This window comes from Aotus nancymaae, unplaced genomic scaffold (genome assembly GCF_030222135.1).
Source record: "Aotus nancymaae isolate 86718 unplaced genomic scaffold, 86718_ANA_hifiasm-v0.15.2.pri h1tg000006l, whole genome shotgun sequence".
NCBI lineage: Eukaryota > Metazoa > Chordata > Mammalia > Primates > Aotidae > Aotus > Aotus nancymaae.
Window position 1 is genome coordinate 70,058,795 of NW_026988417.1, and position 15,715 is coordinate 70,074,509.

Below are 15,715 nucleotides of genomic sequence, written 5' to 3' on the forward strand. Positions count from 1 at the left end.
CATATTTTAAAGATATGGGTCTGAGCCTACCCTCACAAGCAGTCACATTAAGATGAGAATTTACTATTTGGAAGATTCACAGTACCAGTGAATACCATAAAAGAAAAATTCTTATGTCTAAAAACCTATATTCCTCAATTACATTCAGATCCCCTTTCTTCATGTTTTATTTTCAGTAAGTATATTCTTAGTCTTTCCATTGTTTTCTCTAGTTGAAATAGCAGTGCCTAGCCAATCAAGAACCTGTACCTCTTCACAACCAGGAAAAAAGTCACAGAAACAAAAGTTAAAGACAACTTTTTATTGCTACCAGAGGCTTTTATCATCAGTACACAGTTCTGACTGCAATACCTTTTTCAGACTGCAAAGGGAGCTCAGGATCCAGAAGTCATTAAGAGATATAGGTAGGCTGGGGAGGTAAGGGGAGTAAATTCTAACAGCTTAACATAAAACTAGGGTACTTAATTCAGTTATGACATGTTACAGACTCAAATCATAGAGCTGCCCGAATATCTAGACAGTCTCTCCTACTGATTATAAATGAGTGAAAACTAATGAGTTACAAAAATCTAATTTCAGTTGTTACATGTTTCTTTGGTGAGCACCAGGATATATTAACTTTATCGCAAATTCTTTTATACAAATATCAAAAATGCTTTCAACAAATCTAAGTGTCCTAATTACATGCGACTTTTAAGCATCAATTTAAGGTAAACAAAAATGAAAATCATAATTTTAAATTAAAATTTGAAATGAGACACAAAATCAATTTGGTAATATGGGAACTTTTTCTGTTGCGCTCTCTCATTAATATGGGACAATTCCAAAGTACCCTTTTCAAACTAATTGGAAATTGAACCATGGCTGTCACACCAAAATAATTTGTTCATTCAATTGCTAAAAAAATAATTTTGGGGTTTCCCATTCAGTGAAAATCAGAATACAGATCAACGTGCATAAAGTTCACTAACTATTAAATGGAGAAGCAAGCAAAAGCAATGGGAAAATTAAATCAGGATGCTGAGTGGGGAACAGGTTTGCTGGCTATGAATTTTACCTGAATTTTTGACGGGGCAAGCTATGTTACATTATGGCAGAAAAAAAGTGCAACTGACATACTACAAAGTGATTTTTTAAGTTTAAAAAAAAGTTTGGATCTTTTGGATTTTTTTTTTTTTTTTGGTCTTTATGTGCTTAAATAATGTTGAATTATAATTAGCCACACAAATAATGAGAGTTTTTTTTTTTTCCCTGGCTTACTCCAAATCAGCCTGTTAAGGTAATATTTCCTTCTACAGCCTTTCCTCATTTTCCATGTTCTCATTCCCAGAGTAGTCTACCTTAGTTTACACTCAAAGGTAACTCTTGTTGAAACTACATGACAGAAACAGGCTGCAAAGGTGGACAAGGAGAAGCATGTCCCTCCTGTCTTGATATATCAGTGCCACACACAGAACCCACATTTTCTGAAACATTATCTTCATTATAGAGCCGTTTGATTCCATCATAGAAGTCATCCACTTCCATTTCCTCTACTTTACGTTTAGCAGAGATCTGCTTGCACCCATTGGCAGCTGGGAGATGATGGTAAAAGGCTGCTGTACCTCTGACTGGCACTTCTGGCTTGCTGTTGTCCTTGGAGAAGTCTGGGCCTGGGACAGAGGAGGGATGTAATCTGAACACTCCTTTGTCACAGGTTACCAGGGTGTGCTTGAGGGGACGGTAGACATAAACGGAATTTAGAGGCAGGGAAGACTGCAGAGTAGAAAGGTGACGTGCCACAAGCTCCCGACAATGGATCAACTGGGAGCTATCCATCTGGGCCAGGGGGGGAAAAAAAAAACACCACAGCTGATCATTAATTAACATAGCTGCTCTGTTATCTCTGCTGGCCATTTTTCCTCCCTGTGCTTTTTGTCCTTGCTGAGTCTTTTCTCTCCCCACATCTTCTACCTCATACTCATCTATTTATTTGGCCTACCCATCCATTATCATGATCTTAGAAATTTGGTCCAAATCTGTATTTCTACTATAAATATCGTTGGAACTTGAGTTCTGTATTTGCAACAGTATGCTCAACATTTACATGAGAGCAGAAACTACTTTCTTGTTCACTGCTATATATCCAATGTCTGCTTTATTTATTTATTTTTCAGTCTATTCCCCCTCTCTAGAAGACCCTTCATCCTACCCTCTTGGCCTCTTCTAATTTTTTTTCAGTAGAGTCCAAAGTACTGATAAACACATTCATTATGAATTTAAGAAGACAGAAAGAAAAAAAAATTGTAAAAAAAAATTGTTGAGATCAAGCCACTGCACTCCAGCCAGGCCAACAGACAGAGCAAGACTCTATCTCAAAACATAGACATTAAACTCTTTTAACATATTTCCCACATTTCATTATAATAATCTATTTAACCATTTAGCCTTTCCATTATAGACTACCAGACTGAAGATGCAGGCATTGTATTATATTCATCTTTTTATCCCTAAGTTTCTTGCACAATGACTGTACATTGAAGGCCTTCAAATTATTACCTGTAGTAAAGTGTCTGCCTCATGTTCCCTATAATTATAGCACTGTCAAAATAACCTTAGTTAGCATCATATATTCCTCCCCAACTCTCTTCAGCTGCACCCCAATGCCTATCAAAAATAAGCTAAACTCCTTAGTTTAGTAAGATTCTCCATAATCAGACCCCGATCTTCTTTTCTAGCCTTATTTCCTAGCATACCCTCAACTTGCGGTCTAAAGCAAAACAGTCCTGCTCTTTATGATGCACAAATCTTCCCCTTTCTTACTTTACCCTTAATCATCTTATTTCTACGTGTTCAAATTGTACTGCCCATTCCTTCCAGGCCTGGCTAAACACCATGACCTTCAGGAAGCCTATCTTAACCATTTAACTATCAGGGATCACTCTTTTCCAGTTTTGGGTATTTTGGACGTTTCTGGACCAAGTCTTACTCATCCTCATAGAATCTGCAGCACACACCATGACTGTTTGCACCACCACAGAGAAAACAGAGGAAAATAAAGCACTCTATAAGAACACACTTGGTTACAAAATTATTTTCATCTCTAAATACATTCATTGTTACTGAAAAATACCAGAGGAAAGAATGGTAAAAGGCTGATGTTAGTCACTGTATAATACAAATGCAAAATAACTGAAACTGTCAGAAATACACAAGAAAATGGCAGATTTTAGCAGCTACCACTTTGTTCACTGATTTTTTTCCTTAGTTTGAAAGCCACTAGATAACACACTATGGGTAAGACACACTAGTATTAGAATTTTTTTTCCTCCCTTAAAAGAAAAAGAATAACATAACACTTAAGGTAGTCCCTGAACTATCAAGCTTATATTTAGGCTAGGTCTTATCATGTATCCCAGGGATGCAGAACAAGCTGAAACGTGCTAAAAACATTGGAACAAAGCATAGAGAAAGGATGGAGCTTCTGCCAATATTTTTAAAAGCCTAAAAAAAGAAATGAAAGAAACTGGGAAATGAAAAAGGGACTATAGTATAGAAATTATTTCTAAAAAATAAGTACAGTTATCCCACAGTAACTAATGGGGGATTAGTTCTAGGATCCCCCAACAGGTAACAAAACCCAAACATGCTAAAGTCTCTTATGTAAAAGAGTGTACTATTTGCATATAACCTACTCATATGGTCCTGTATATTTTAAATAATCCCTAGATTATTTGTAATACCTAATAGAATGCCTTCATATCACTTCATCTGTGTGGATTCAATGTAATACTCATGTGACAAATTCAAGGTTTGTTTTTTGGAACTGTGAAATTTCTTCCTATTTTCAATTCACGGTTGGTTAAATTCAGATGCCGAACCCACGGATACAAACAGCTAACTGTACCTCATTTAATGAAATGTTCTTTAGCAAATGAATGATATTTATTGGACAGAAAAGTAAAAATACCACAAATACTCTAATGCCTTGGTCACTGGGCCTAATAAATGCCATGGCAGAATCAATACCATGGTAGAATCCTAAAAAAAGATCTATTTAAGTAAGAGGAAGACTATGTCACTATAATCTTTCTGCATGAAAAAACTAAGAAAATAGTTATATTTTAGCAGTGGAAGACTGACAAGAAATGATAGAGCTAGAAAAGACCTTAGATATTATTCAAAACAAAACCATCTATATTAACTCCACTTCCACCCAAGTCCCAAGTAAGTCTTTTGTCCAAAATAACATAAAAATAAATTCCTACTAATCTAGTACAATCTGAATTTGTTCTATAAAAAGCCAAAATAATTTGTTCCTTCTTGAGATCCAGTGGAAGAAACAAAACGAACACATATACTGGAACTACCAAAACTCTCGACAACAGACAAGTCCTCTAACAGAGTTGGTACAAAGGACTTAAAATGAACTCTTTCTAACTATGAAGTGTCAAGAGAATATTTATTAATTAACAATAAATGACATAAATGGTAGGTCCAGATGGATCCAGGTTTGGTGAACAGCACAAAGCACTGAGAACAACCAGCTGGAGTAGTCTGATCATAGCCACCTTCAAAAAAACCAGGAGACTCATGGGATCTGCTTCTTTAACTCCCTACTCTAGTTTTTTCTTTTGAGACAGTTTTGCTCATTGCCCAGGCTGAAGTGCAAGGGCACTAACTCGGCTCAGTGCAACCTCCACCTCCCAGGTTCAAATGATTCTCCTGCCTCAGCCTCCTGAGTAGCTGGGATTACAAGCATATGCCACCATGCCTGGCTAACTTTGTATTTTTAGTAAAGACGGGCTTCTCCATGTAGGTCAGGCTAGTCTCAAACTCCCAACCTCAGGCGATCTGCCTTCCTCAGCCTCCCAAAGTGCTGGGATTACAGGCGTGAGCCACCGCGACTGGCCAGTTTTTAACTTGCTTTTTTTTTTTCTACTTTTAAATTCAGGGGGTACATGTGCAGGTTTATTACCTAGGTGCATATATTGTATAATGCTGAGGTCTGGAGTATAAGTGATCCTGTCAACCAGGCAGTGAGCACAGTACCCAATAGTTTTTCAACCCTTGCTCCCCTCCCTCCTTCTCCCTCAAGTGGTCCCCAGTTTCTACTGCCATCTTTATGTTATTATCTTAAGGTCTTTTCTATTTGTGTTATAATAACACAAATATCTCATTATCTTATTGCCATCTTTATGTCTGTGTGTACCTAATATTTAGCTCCCACTTATAAGGGAGAATGTGTGATATTTGGTTTTCTCTTTCTGTGTTAATTCACTGAGGATAATGGCCTCCAGCTGCATCCATGTTGCTGCAAAGGACATGATTTTGTTCTGTTTTAAGCTGTACCTATCTAGTTTTAAACTAGAGCATGTTCTTTGACTACTGCCCAGCTAGGAACTACAAAGACCACCACACTAATCTAGGCAAAGTTAACAGCCTGAATCTATCAGGGTGGGCCACATCAGTCAGAAAGAGGAGGACGTGAGCGCAACCACACAACAGAACAAGGGTAGAAGAAGGGTAAGGAGAGAAAGACATTTAGCCATCCCAGAATGGTGATCAACAGGTGGTGCAAGAGCTTAAGGGAGTGTAGCTGTGGGAGGTTAAGAGGGACAAAAGAAGTTTGCCTTTCAAACCTGGGAACACTCACCATACTTTGTCTCAAAGAGGAGGCTCAGGCAGAACTAGCGATAGTGGCCTCCACACAGCACGGTATGTCTGTGATAGACTCTCCTCAAACCAAGACACTGGGAATCATGTCACAAATAATTTGGCATGATCTCATCAATCTGATGCCAAGAGTTTCCTACACTAAAACCAGAAAACTAGGAAGAGTATCTGATATTATGGGCTTGTCACGGTCTAATCACAAAGACCTAAGACCTGGTATTCTTACCCGAACACAGGAAACTTAGCAAAAACAGAAATGAGTCCTAAAGAACTAGGAGCCATCCATGTTTGGACCACATTGGTTGGTGTTAGAACAGAACTGCTAGAACAAGTCCCAAAGTCTCTACCAAGATTTATGACTTTCCTTTGTTCACTGTCTTCCCCACTGCAACTTGAATAGTACATGGGGCAAATCTCTTTTAAAAAAAAAATTCACTATTTCCAGTGTGTAGACAAAGATTTCTCAATAAATGTTTTTGGAATATAACTATTAATATACGTAGATGAGAGGATTGGAATAGTGGTTTTCAAATTACGTCCAAACACTACCTAAATAATATAATCTAAACCTACACTACATAGGTAGATCTCCAGCTATGGAAGGGAAAAGACCATGTCAAGTGGCACTCTGCCCTTAAACACAAGTATAGTTCCACTTTTCCATTCTATATTCTGGGATTTGTGTGTGTACAAGATTTTCTTGGAGGAAGGAGGACTGGGAAAGGGTTCCACTTTTAAAACCAATTATGAAAACCACTGAACTAGAATTTTTAAGATTTGTGTAGTATGAAAAAAAAGCGCTGGTTCTTTTAAATCACTACTAAGTAGCTCTACGCAGTCTCTAAGAAAGTCTCAAGTTTCCTATGCTGGAGCTATAAAATAAAGGAGTTGAATGAAATAATTTCTCCAAAGATTCTGTCAAATCCCAGGTCTGTAATTCTCCTTCAGCTAAGGAGAAAAAAAAAGTTTCAGTGCCTATATTCTTCCTCTAGCACCAGAAAACTTACTAAAGAGAATCAGGAGGTTTTCCAGTGTTTTTCACTAGGAGAACATGATCTGAAAGCTACAGAATACACATGCTATTTACAACATTATTATTTATGCTTCAAAATCTGTCCTCTGACACTAACACTTTCTATAGCAATCTTTTCTGTACTATCTTGAGAATAAGCACAGAGACCAAGTCAGAAGGCATTAAGAGAGATGTATTTGTTCCAATAAAAATAATGTAATGTAGGAGGTTTTCTATTAACCCTATTCCTCTACTTCACAGTCTAATGTGAATGATTAATATTCAACTTTTCTTTCTAACACTCCATGGTGGGCAAAGTAAATTTTCTGTGTCATTCATTTAAATGGGGTTTATCATAATTTCTAAAAATTCTCACTAAATAGCAACTACCTCCTAGGATTTATTCTCATTATAGCATTTAATTATTTCAATCTAAGAAAATTAAAAGATATCCCTTGAAAATGTAAAGCAACCTGTGTTATACTACATAGACAAATCTTTAGTTAACATACTGCTCTGATCATCAACCATTTTTATGAAAAGACGGAGCCCTCCTCTGCTCACAAACTAGAGGCTAAAATTCTTGGAAGCACTGACATCTTTTAAAAAATAATTTTTTTTTGCCTGCTTCATTTTCTTCAGACATACATCTTAAAATATTTGCTGTAAGATCAATTACAACTTTCTTTTAAAAAAAATTCAACTATTATGTTTTTCTTTTATAATATTCTGAATTTTTAGCTCAATAACTGTAGTTCTTTGCTACAATTAGTTTATTGCAAAATGTTAGGCTTAGAATTTAACAATCTTCTAAGTAAAGTCCAATAAAACAAATCAGAATAACTACTGTTAAATAAGAATAAATAGCCATATAAAGGGAAAGTAGGTTCATAAGTCTTTTATGGACTCAGCTGGCAGGAAAATGGTTTGCAACAGATCTAAACTTGGTAAGTTCTATTTGGTGACATGAATAGAACCAGTAAGCCTTCTCTCAAAGTAGTTGCTAACATACAGCACTATCACCAACTTTCCATTTGAATGAGAATTTTCTCCACTGAACCTTTACATTTTACTTAAGTGGTTGATAATTGATCAACCTATACATTTTATAACAATCTGTAGATACAAGTTACAAACTAATCTTAGGTAGTAACAGAACTGCCAGGGCAAAACCTCTTTCAGAAAAGTAGCTTCTACCTGCCAGTCTGGTATAAATATTTCGCTTACTAGCCAACAATAAATTATTTGCTTGTAGCAACTTATTCCAATTTTTGTTTTTGATATTTGTTATAAAATAAGTCAAGTGAAGAAGTACTATAGTAAAACCTACAGATGTAGCTAGGCAGTTTCTTTACACAAAACTAAAGGACAATATGGTATTGACAATCTTACTAACATTTTAGAATTCTTAAAGATAAATAAGAGAAATGGTGAAAAGGAATCTTAAAAATACTATCTAAATTCTATAAGGAAAACAGAGAACAACTAGCCTATAAATTGAAAATGTATACTTTACATCTTGTCTACTCTTAAGAATGGTTTGGCATTACAACATTAGAAATGTCTTTTAGTTTGGTAAATCTATGTATTCCAATAATAGAAAAACTTTAAAAAAACACAACTTAATTAGACTAACACACCTACCTGTGCTTTCTGAAGTAGTTCAATTGTAAGAGAAAGCCAATCAGGAATGAGTTTCTCCATTTCCAGACTAACCATGGCCAGAGCAAGCATGGATCCTCTGAATTGCAGAAGTTGGTTGCAGGCCATACAGTGAAGTAGTTGCTTGGTAAGGACTGTCAAATGTTGAGATGGGCTCAATTTGGGCAAACTGAAAAGTAACTGAGGCCTAGTTGACACTGCAATGGCATGGAACTGAAAATCACAAGAACATCATTTTAACTTTATTTAAATATCTAGGAAATTAACATATAAAAATTGATGCAAACTATTCAATTTGTTTTTGTTTTTTTGAGACAGAGTCTCACTGTCACCCAGGCTGGAGTGCAGCAGCATGATCTCCCAGATTCAAGCGATTTCTCCTGCCTCAGCCTCCTGAGTAGCTGGGATTACAGGCACCTGCCACCATGCCCAGCTAATTTTTATATTTTTAGTAGAGACAGGGTTTCACCATGTGAGCCAGGCTGGTCTCAAACTCCTGACCTCAAGTGATCTGCCCGCCCTGGCCTCTCAAAGTGCTGGGATTACAGGTGTAAGCCACCGTGCCCACCCTAACCTATTTCTAAGTTTTCAATTTAAGCTTCAGTGATATGACATATATACTAATTTGTAGTATTTCCTTGGATATCAATAGTTTTTTTTCCTAAAAATCAGTACTAAATAAATGAGTAGCAATCTACTTTTTAAGTTACTGAAGACTACATACTCAAATAAGAAACTAAAAGACTTCAGGTATATTTACAATATGAAGAAAATCCAATGGTGTGGCTGTGTGAAGATCCCAATTCAACTTATCCAGAATAATTCTCTCCATTCTCAAAATTTCAGATGAGGAACATCCACAGAAACTGTCTCTTGCCAATACTTTCAGTACTGGAATTCTCTATCCAAAGCAAAGGGGAACAGGGACAGGGAGAAAAGGACAGAAAGAAACTCATTTTCAATTTTTGTTTTGGCAAACAAGAAGCAAGTTAACAAATGGAGAGAAATTTTCACCAAAGACACATATCTTGAAAGGAATTATTACCTCATCTTCCTCAACAGTCTTGGCAGCTAGGAAAAAACAGCTGATGGCAATACAACTCAAGTATTTTGGATGAGCCTAAAATTTTGAAGAGGGAAAAAGCAACTTTAGTGATTTTTCAAAAATGGTTTATTACCTCTTTATAACTGTTTTAAAAACCTAGATATGCAGATGAGACAGGTATACACACAATGCTATGGAATTCAATTAATGTGACTGCCACTCATTGCTTTTTAGATCAGAGCTAACTATTTTTAAGAGCAGGAAAGAAAGTTTATTAAAAATCTTTAGAGAAGTAAAATGAAAGAAAGGAAAGTACACTAAGATCAAGTCCATCCAGAGGTAACTTTTAACATTACAGTCCTAGTCGTATGATATTCTACAAAAATAATATCAATTCCATTGCTCAAAGTTCAATCAAAGCCAATTAACCAAAGGTCATTTCTATCCAGCAGAAAAAGCTTGATTTGCAAGTTTTTAAATAAATATTCCCAAAATTAAAAAATATATTTTGTGTGTATGTAAACATTTTTTTAAGCTAATTGTCTGCAATCTGGAATATCTGAAAAATGCCTCCTTTTATCTCAGCAACAAGTCCACATCACTTATCCCTCCCTCTCTACCACATCTAACCTACCTTTCACAGATAATTCCACAGAAAGATGAGTTTAAGGTTAGTGTCCTTCCTTGGACAGTATATTTTTCAAAAATTATTAGTGAACATACATTGTTGTAGTTTCTATCATGAGATTCTTACTGTTTATTAAACATTTTAAACAAAGTTGGAGAAATCTCTGGAACAATTAGAGAATTTTGCCAAATATCTCACTTTTTTTCATATTTCTTATTTATTGGGTCCTGTCATGTTTGGTAAGTCTCTTAAGCGTATAAGTTTGAAACTGAGCGGCTATTCAGTCTTACACTCCATAATTCTTTGGCTTCTATTTTGTATACCTAATAAAGCATTTAACTGACAGTTCCCCCAGTTTACATATTCTTATGCATACTAATGCCTACAGTTTAAATACTTTGCTACTCTTTCATGCCTTGCCATTAAATAAATGCTAATTTTCTGCTTTAAATATGTTGAGGGCCTACTATGACTAACTTGACACAACCAATGACATAGCAATGGGGACAATATAAAACCTAATTATTTGTATGCTGCCATTCAACAAAAATATACTGAAGTTGTTTTATGACATGTTATATTTCAAAGTATGCCCATAGAAAGCACTTAATGTTTTTCAGAAAGCCAAACAGCATGGATATTCAATAAGTAGTGACAGAGAAAAACGTGCAATAATAGGCTTATACTTTTCCAGTCTGATTTCTTGTCCACCTCTAGTACACCAATATGTTAGAAAATGATTAAATATTCTGCTGATGCTATAAGGTTGGTACTAAAATCAAGTAAAAACTTTCATAGGCTAAAAAAGTGATGAATACTTGTAACAAAAAGAAAATTACAGAATACAATTAGAAACACTTCCAAAAACACTTCTGCTATTTAAACAATAGCAGAAGGCTAGGTGCAGTGGCTCACGCCTGTAATCCCAACACTTTGGGAGGCCAAGGCGGGCTGATCACTTGAGGTCAAGAGTTCGAGACCAGCCTGGCCAACGTGGCAAAACCTCGTCACTACTAAACATACAAAAATTAGCTGGGCATGGTGGCACATGCCTGCAGTCCCAACTACTTGGGAGGCTGAGGCACAAAAATCACTTGAACCTGGGAGGCAGAGGTTGCAGTGAGCCAAGATTGTACTACTACACTCCAGCCTGGGCAACAGAGGAAACTGTCTCAAAAAATAAAAAATAAAATAAACAATAGCAGAGGACACCACCATGTCATCTTATGGGTACATACATCATTCTCCAGAAAAGTTTTCCAATTCTTTCCACCTTACAGAATGTTTACTAATAGCCTCTGGTTTAGCATACATACACTCAAATGAGGTTATGTGTATGTCTATCTTAAAACACTTACCTTTACAGTAGCTAAAAACCTGTCCAAAAGACTGCTAGCCAGAGCAAATGTTTCTGGGTAAAGGTTGAATTGGTACTTGAGTTTGGCCAGCCACTGAACTACTTCATCTCTCTGGGATGGAGAAACATTCTAGAAGGGAACAATTTTAAACACAGAAGACAATGTTTGAGCTATCATCAAGAGTATGTTTAGAATTCTCTCATAAAAGGTTAGGAAATAATACAAAATACGTTTTAAAATGTTAAGGTGTTCAAAAGCTATCAGACTTAAGATAGATGAATATGAAACTTTATGTAAAGTTTCCACATTTAATATCCATATCCAATATTCTCCTACTCTTTATTAAAATTTTCACTATGTCATCTCACCAAATATCCATAGTTTAATTAAATTTAGGTGTTCAATAAAGTTTAAGTAACATTATTATTAACTGATAGTAATTCTGGAATTTTTTCCGAACTCTTGAGATTAAGAAAATATGGTGCATTTCTCTCACAGCAAATAGCCATTAACTTATCTTAGGAAATATAAATGAACTATAAAAGAATGACAGCCCATTTAAAAAACTAAAATCAGTAATAATAAATGAAAGATACCAGGGATTACAGATGAATTATACATTTAGAGATGATGAAAAATATTGAAAAGGAAATTAACCTGAAGTAAATTACTATTTCAAAAGATTTCCACAAACACAAAATGTTACTGTTGTATTGTTGCTGTAAGCCTATTGAGTAGAGGCTTAATTTTTAGCAGGACACACTCTAAAGCAATAGTGATTAGAAAACTTATACTCTTGAATTTTGGAGTCAACTTTAAAGATACAAAACCGGCTGCTTATGTTGGGAACATTCAGTATTCTCCTTATAGCTATTTCAAACTGTTTGAAACTACAGTTTGAAATAGTATAAGGAGAATATTCAAATAATACATAAGAAAATTAAAACAACAATAATGTTTTGTGTTTATGGAAATCTTTCGAAATAGTAATCGACTTGAGGCTAATTTCCTGTTCAATATTTTTTCATCATCTCTAAATGTATAATTCATCTGTTGTCCCTGGTATATTTCACTTATTACTATTGATTTCAGTTATTTAAATGGGCTATCATTCTGTAATCACAGTCCATTTATATTTCCTAAGTTAATCATAGTAAGCCTACAATGGTACGGAACACTAGAAGTTATTCCCCGGATCTAGCTGTAATTTTGTATGTAGGCTACTTTAAGATCTACTTCTGGACTAGGGGCCCATAAAAATCCCTAAGAACCAAGTAAAGGCAGTCATAAGACTTCTGGATGAACAGTTAAGCATTCAAGAGAAATTAAATTCCTATCAAGATGAGCTTTTAGCTAAAACGCCACAACAAATAAGGAAAAGTATTATTAAGTAAGCCAGCCAAACACATCAACAACAAGGAAATAAATTCCCAGGAGAGGTCGTTGATGTTATAATCTGATGAAACTGGTGAGGCTTTTAGGGAGATAAAAGGAACAATGGTTTATAGTAGCTATGAAAATAAGAACACCATTAACTCCAACCTTCAGGCAGAGATAAAATGTGGGGTAAGGGAGAAAAAAAATCCCTGAATGACGGATTTACATTAAATAATGTCATTATTTGGTGTTTGGCATTAAACAATAACAGAAACATATAATTGTAAGAAGAATCACAAAACATACAAAAAAAAAGAGAATACAGTTATATGGAGATAATCATATAGTTATAACTAAATGATGTAACTTATGTAAAGCACATATATAGAATGCAAATGGCACTCAAATATTAGTTCTCCTTTCCCACCTCTAAACTACCCAATTCTCTGTCAGAAAAACAAATCTGCAAAATGTTATGTATGAATAATTATTTTAAACACTGTAACCATTAGTCATGAAAGAGATCATTACAGTATCTGTGAACTTTAATATACACACACACACACACACACACACACACACACACACACACTTTTTGAGACAGGATCTTGCTCTGTCACCCAGGCTGGAGTGCAGTGGCTCCATCTCAGCTCACTGCAACCTCCACCTCCTGGGTTCAAGCATTCTCTCTGCCTCAGCCTCCCAAGTAGCTGGAATTACAGGATTGTGCCACGCCTGGTTAATTTTTTATTTTTAGTAGAGAGGGTGTTTTACCATGTTGGCTAGGCAGGTCCAAACTCCTGACCTCAAGTGATCCACCTGCCTCAGCCTCCGAAAGTGCTGGGATTACAGTTGTGAGCCATGTGCCTGGCCTAATTTTACTTTTTGTAGAGACGAGGTCTCACTATGTTACCCAGGTTAGTCTTGAACTCTCAGGTTCAAGCAATCCTCCTGCCTTGGCATCCCAAAGTGTTGGGATTACAGGTGTGAGCCACTGTGTTTGGCCCATATACCATATACTAAAATTTAACAATAGGGCCAAGAAAAGCATTCCTGTATACGGCCAACGTTATCATTAGCCAAAACTAGTAACAATTTTTTTTTAAACCCAAAAGATAGTTTAAGAAGACTCAATTTAACTGAAGTAATACTGAGTCTAACGTCACTTTTTCAAATCAATTCAAACATGTACTAAATAGTAATATTATCATGACAGCATTACAAAAAGTTCTGTGCCTAAGTAATTCATTTCATTCCTATTCTTCTAAAATAAAGATTGAGAGAGAGAGAGAGAAAGAGAGAAAGCCCAAAATAGTATTTTCTGATTTCATTAGATGAACTGTCTTTTTTTCTCATATGGACAGCTTAAATAGGATTAGAAGGATTCAGTAGTTGAACAAATAATCCTAAAGAGAATTTATAATGAATTGATTCAACATGGTAAAATATAGACTGCTATTAACATATATTCTGCATATATATTATATTCCATATGCTGCTAGTCTCTTCCTTATAATACACACCATCCTCACCTTTAAACTCTAAAAGGTTCATCATTACCTAAAGGTTAAATAAAATTCCTCAACATGGCATACAAATCTATGACTTGCCTCTCTAACCTCAGATATCTTCCATCACTTTCTGTCTTAAACTTCATGCTGTAAGAATAGTAACTTCTGTTTATGATTCTTCTTTGCCCCTGCTATGCTATTTTACATCACTGCTCTTTTGTTCATACTGTTCTTTCTGACGGGGTGAACACACTCCCTTCTCTATCTCACCTGCCTTATTATGTATCAAGATCTTGAAAGCTATTTTGACGTTACTCTCTACCAGATACTTTTCCTGATAATTCAAGTTGGTCCAAGTACCTTCCTAAACTCCCACAGCATCTCATTGCACCTGTTACTGTTATGTTCAACATTTTTTTAAAAATTAAATTTCTGGACATGGCTCACACCTGCACTCCCAGTACTTTAGGAGGCCAAGGTGGGAAAATTGCTTGAGCCCAGGAGTTTGAAACCAGCCTAGGTAACACAGTGAGACTTCATCTCCACAAATAAAAAAATGAGCCAGGCGTGGTGGTGCATGCCTGTGATCTCAGCTACTTGGGAGGCTGAGGTGGGACAATCACTTGAGCCTGGGAAAGAGAGGCTGCAGTGAACTGTGACTGAGTCACTGCACTCCAGCCTGGGTGACAGAGCAAGACCCTGTTTCAGAAAAAAAAAAAATTAAATTTCTGTTTTTGGCTTTAATAAAGTAGGAAGCAGCAAACCTAAACTCCAGTTGAGAAGGACTAGAAAAGCTGTTTTTAAGATTCCTTAGAGTTCTAAAATTCTATTGAAAATCATCTGTATATAAACAATTTGTGGCAGCATTTCATCTTTGTAAATCAAAAGCACTTTGGCAAAATAAATTGAGAACACCTGAAAGTATGTGCCACTTTGACCAGTTTCCATTTTTTTTCCCAAATTCATGTAACAAAATTATCACGAACTTGAAAGTACTAGAAATTTTCTGCAAGTGCCAAGAACACAGTAAGGTACTTGAATGAATCATAAAGGAATGACAATCACCATTCACTTAAATGCTTACTGTGAGTCTATTATATGCAAGTAAACAAAAATGACACAACCATACCCCTCAAGGAAACGCACAGTCAAATCATCAGAAAATTATAATACTTTGTGCTACCATAAGGGAAGCAGAGTGTGGCAGAAACATACAGATGGTGAGTGACAGGTGTATAATATTCTTTCATGACCATGCTGTCCTAAATTGGGAGATAGGGGATGCAAATTAAAGAAGAATTATGAAAGACTGACTTCAAAATACAGTTTAGTTGAGGCAGGGGAAGTCAGAAGAAAACTGGAGGAAAAGGCATAAGAGAAAGCTTAAAAATATTTAATTTTTCCATTTTCACCACTATTTCAAAACAAAATTAGAAAAGTTACAGCAACAGTAGAAAGGGAGGTTAA

At 35.7% G+C, this 15,715-nt stretch overlaps 1 protein-coding gene across 3 annotated transcripts in view; it reads right to left on the bottom strand.

Moving 5' to 3' along the window:
- Positions 1-286: 286 nt before the first annotated feature.
- The window catches only part of CCNI (cyclin I), a 28,737-nt gene continuing 13,308 nt past the window's right edge, over positions 287-15,715 (bottom strand). For 2 of the 3 annotated variants that reach the window (XM_021669648.2, XM_021669647.2), the window contains 5 exons: positions 11,361-11,489; positions 9,375-9,449; positions 9,090-9,230; positions 8,312-8,542; positions 287-1,818 (listed from right to left, as the gene is read on the bottom strand). In XM_021669648.2, coding sequence (XP_021525323.1) covers positions 1,375-1,818; positions 8,312-8,542; positions 9,090-9,230; positions 9,375-9,449; positions 11,361-11,489 — 1,020 coding nt within the window. In that variant the 3' untranslated portion in view covers positions 287-1,374. Of the gene's footprint in view, positions 1,852-8,311; positions 8,543-9,089; positions 9,231-9,374; positions 9,450-11,360; positions 11,490-15,715 lie in introns of all 3 variants that reach the window. The other variant, XM_021669645.2, reaches the window with a different exon arrangement.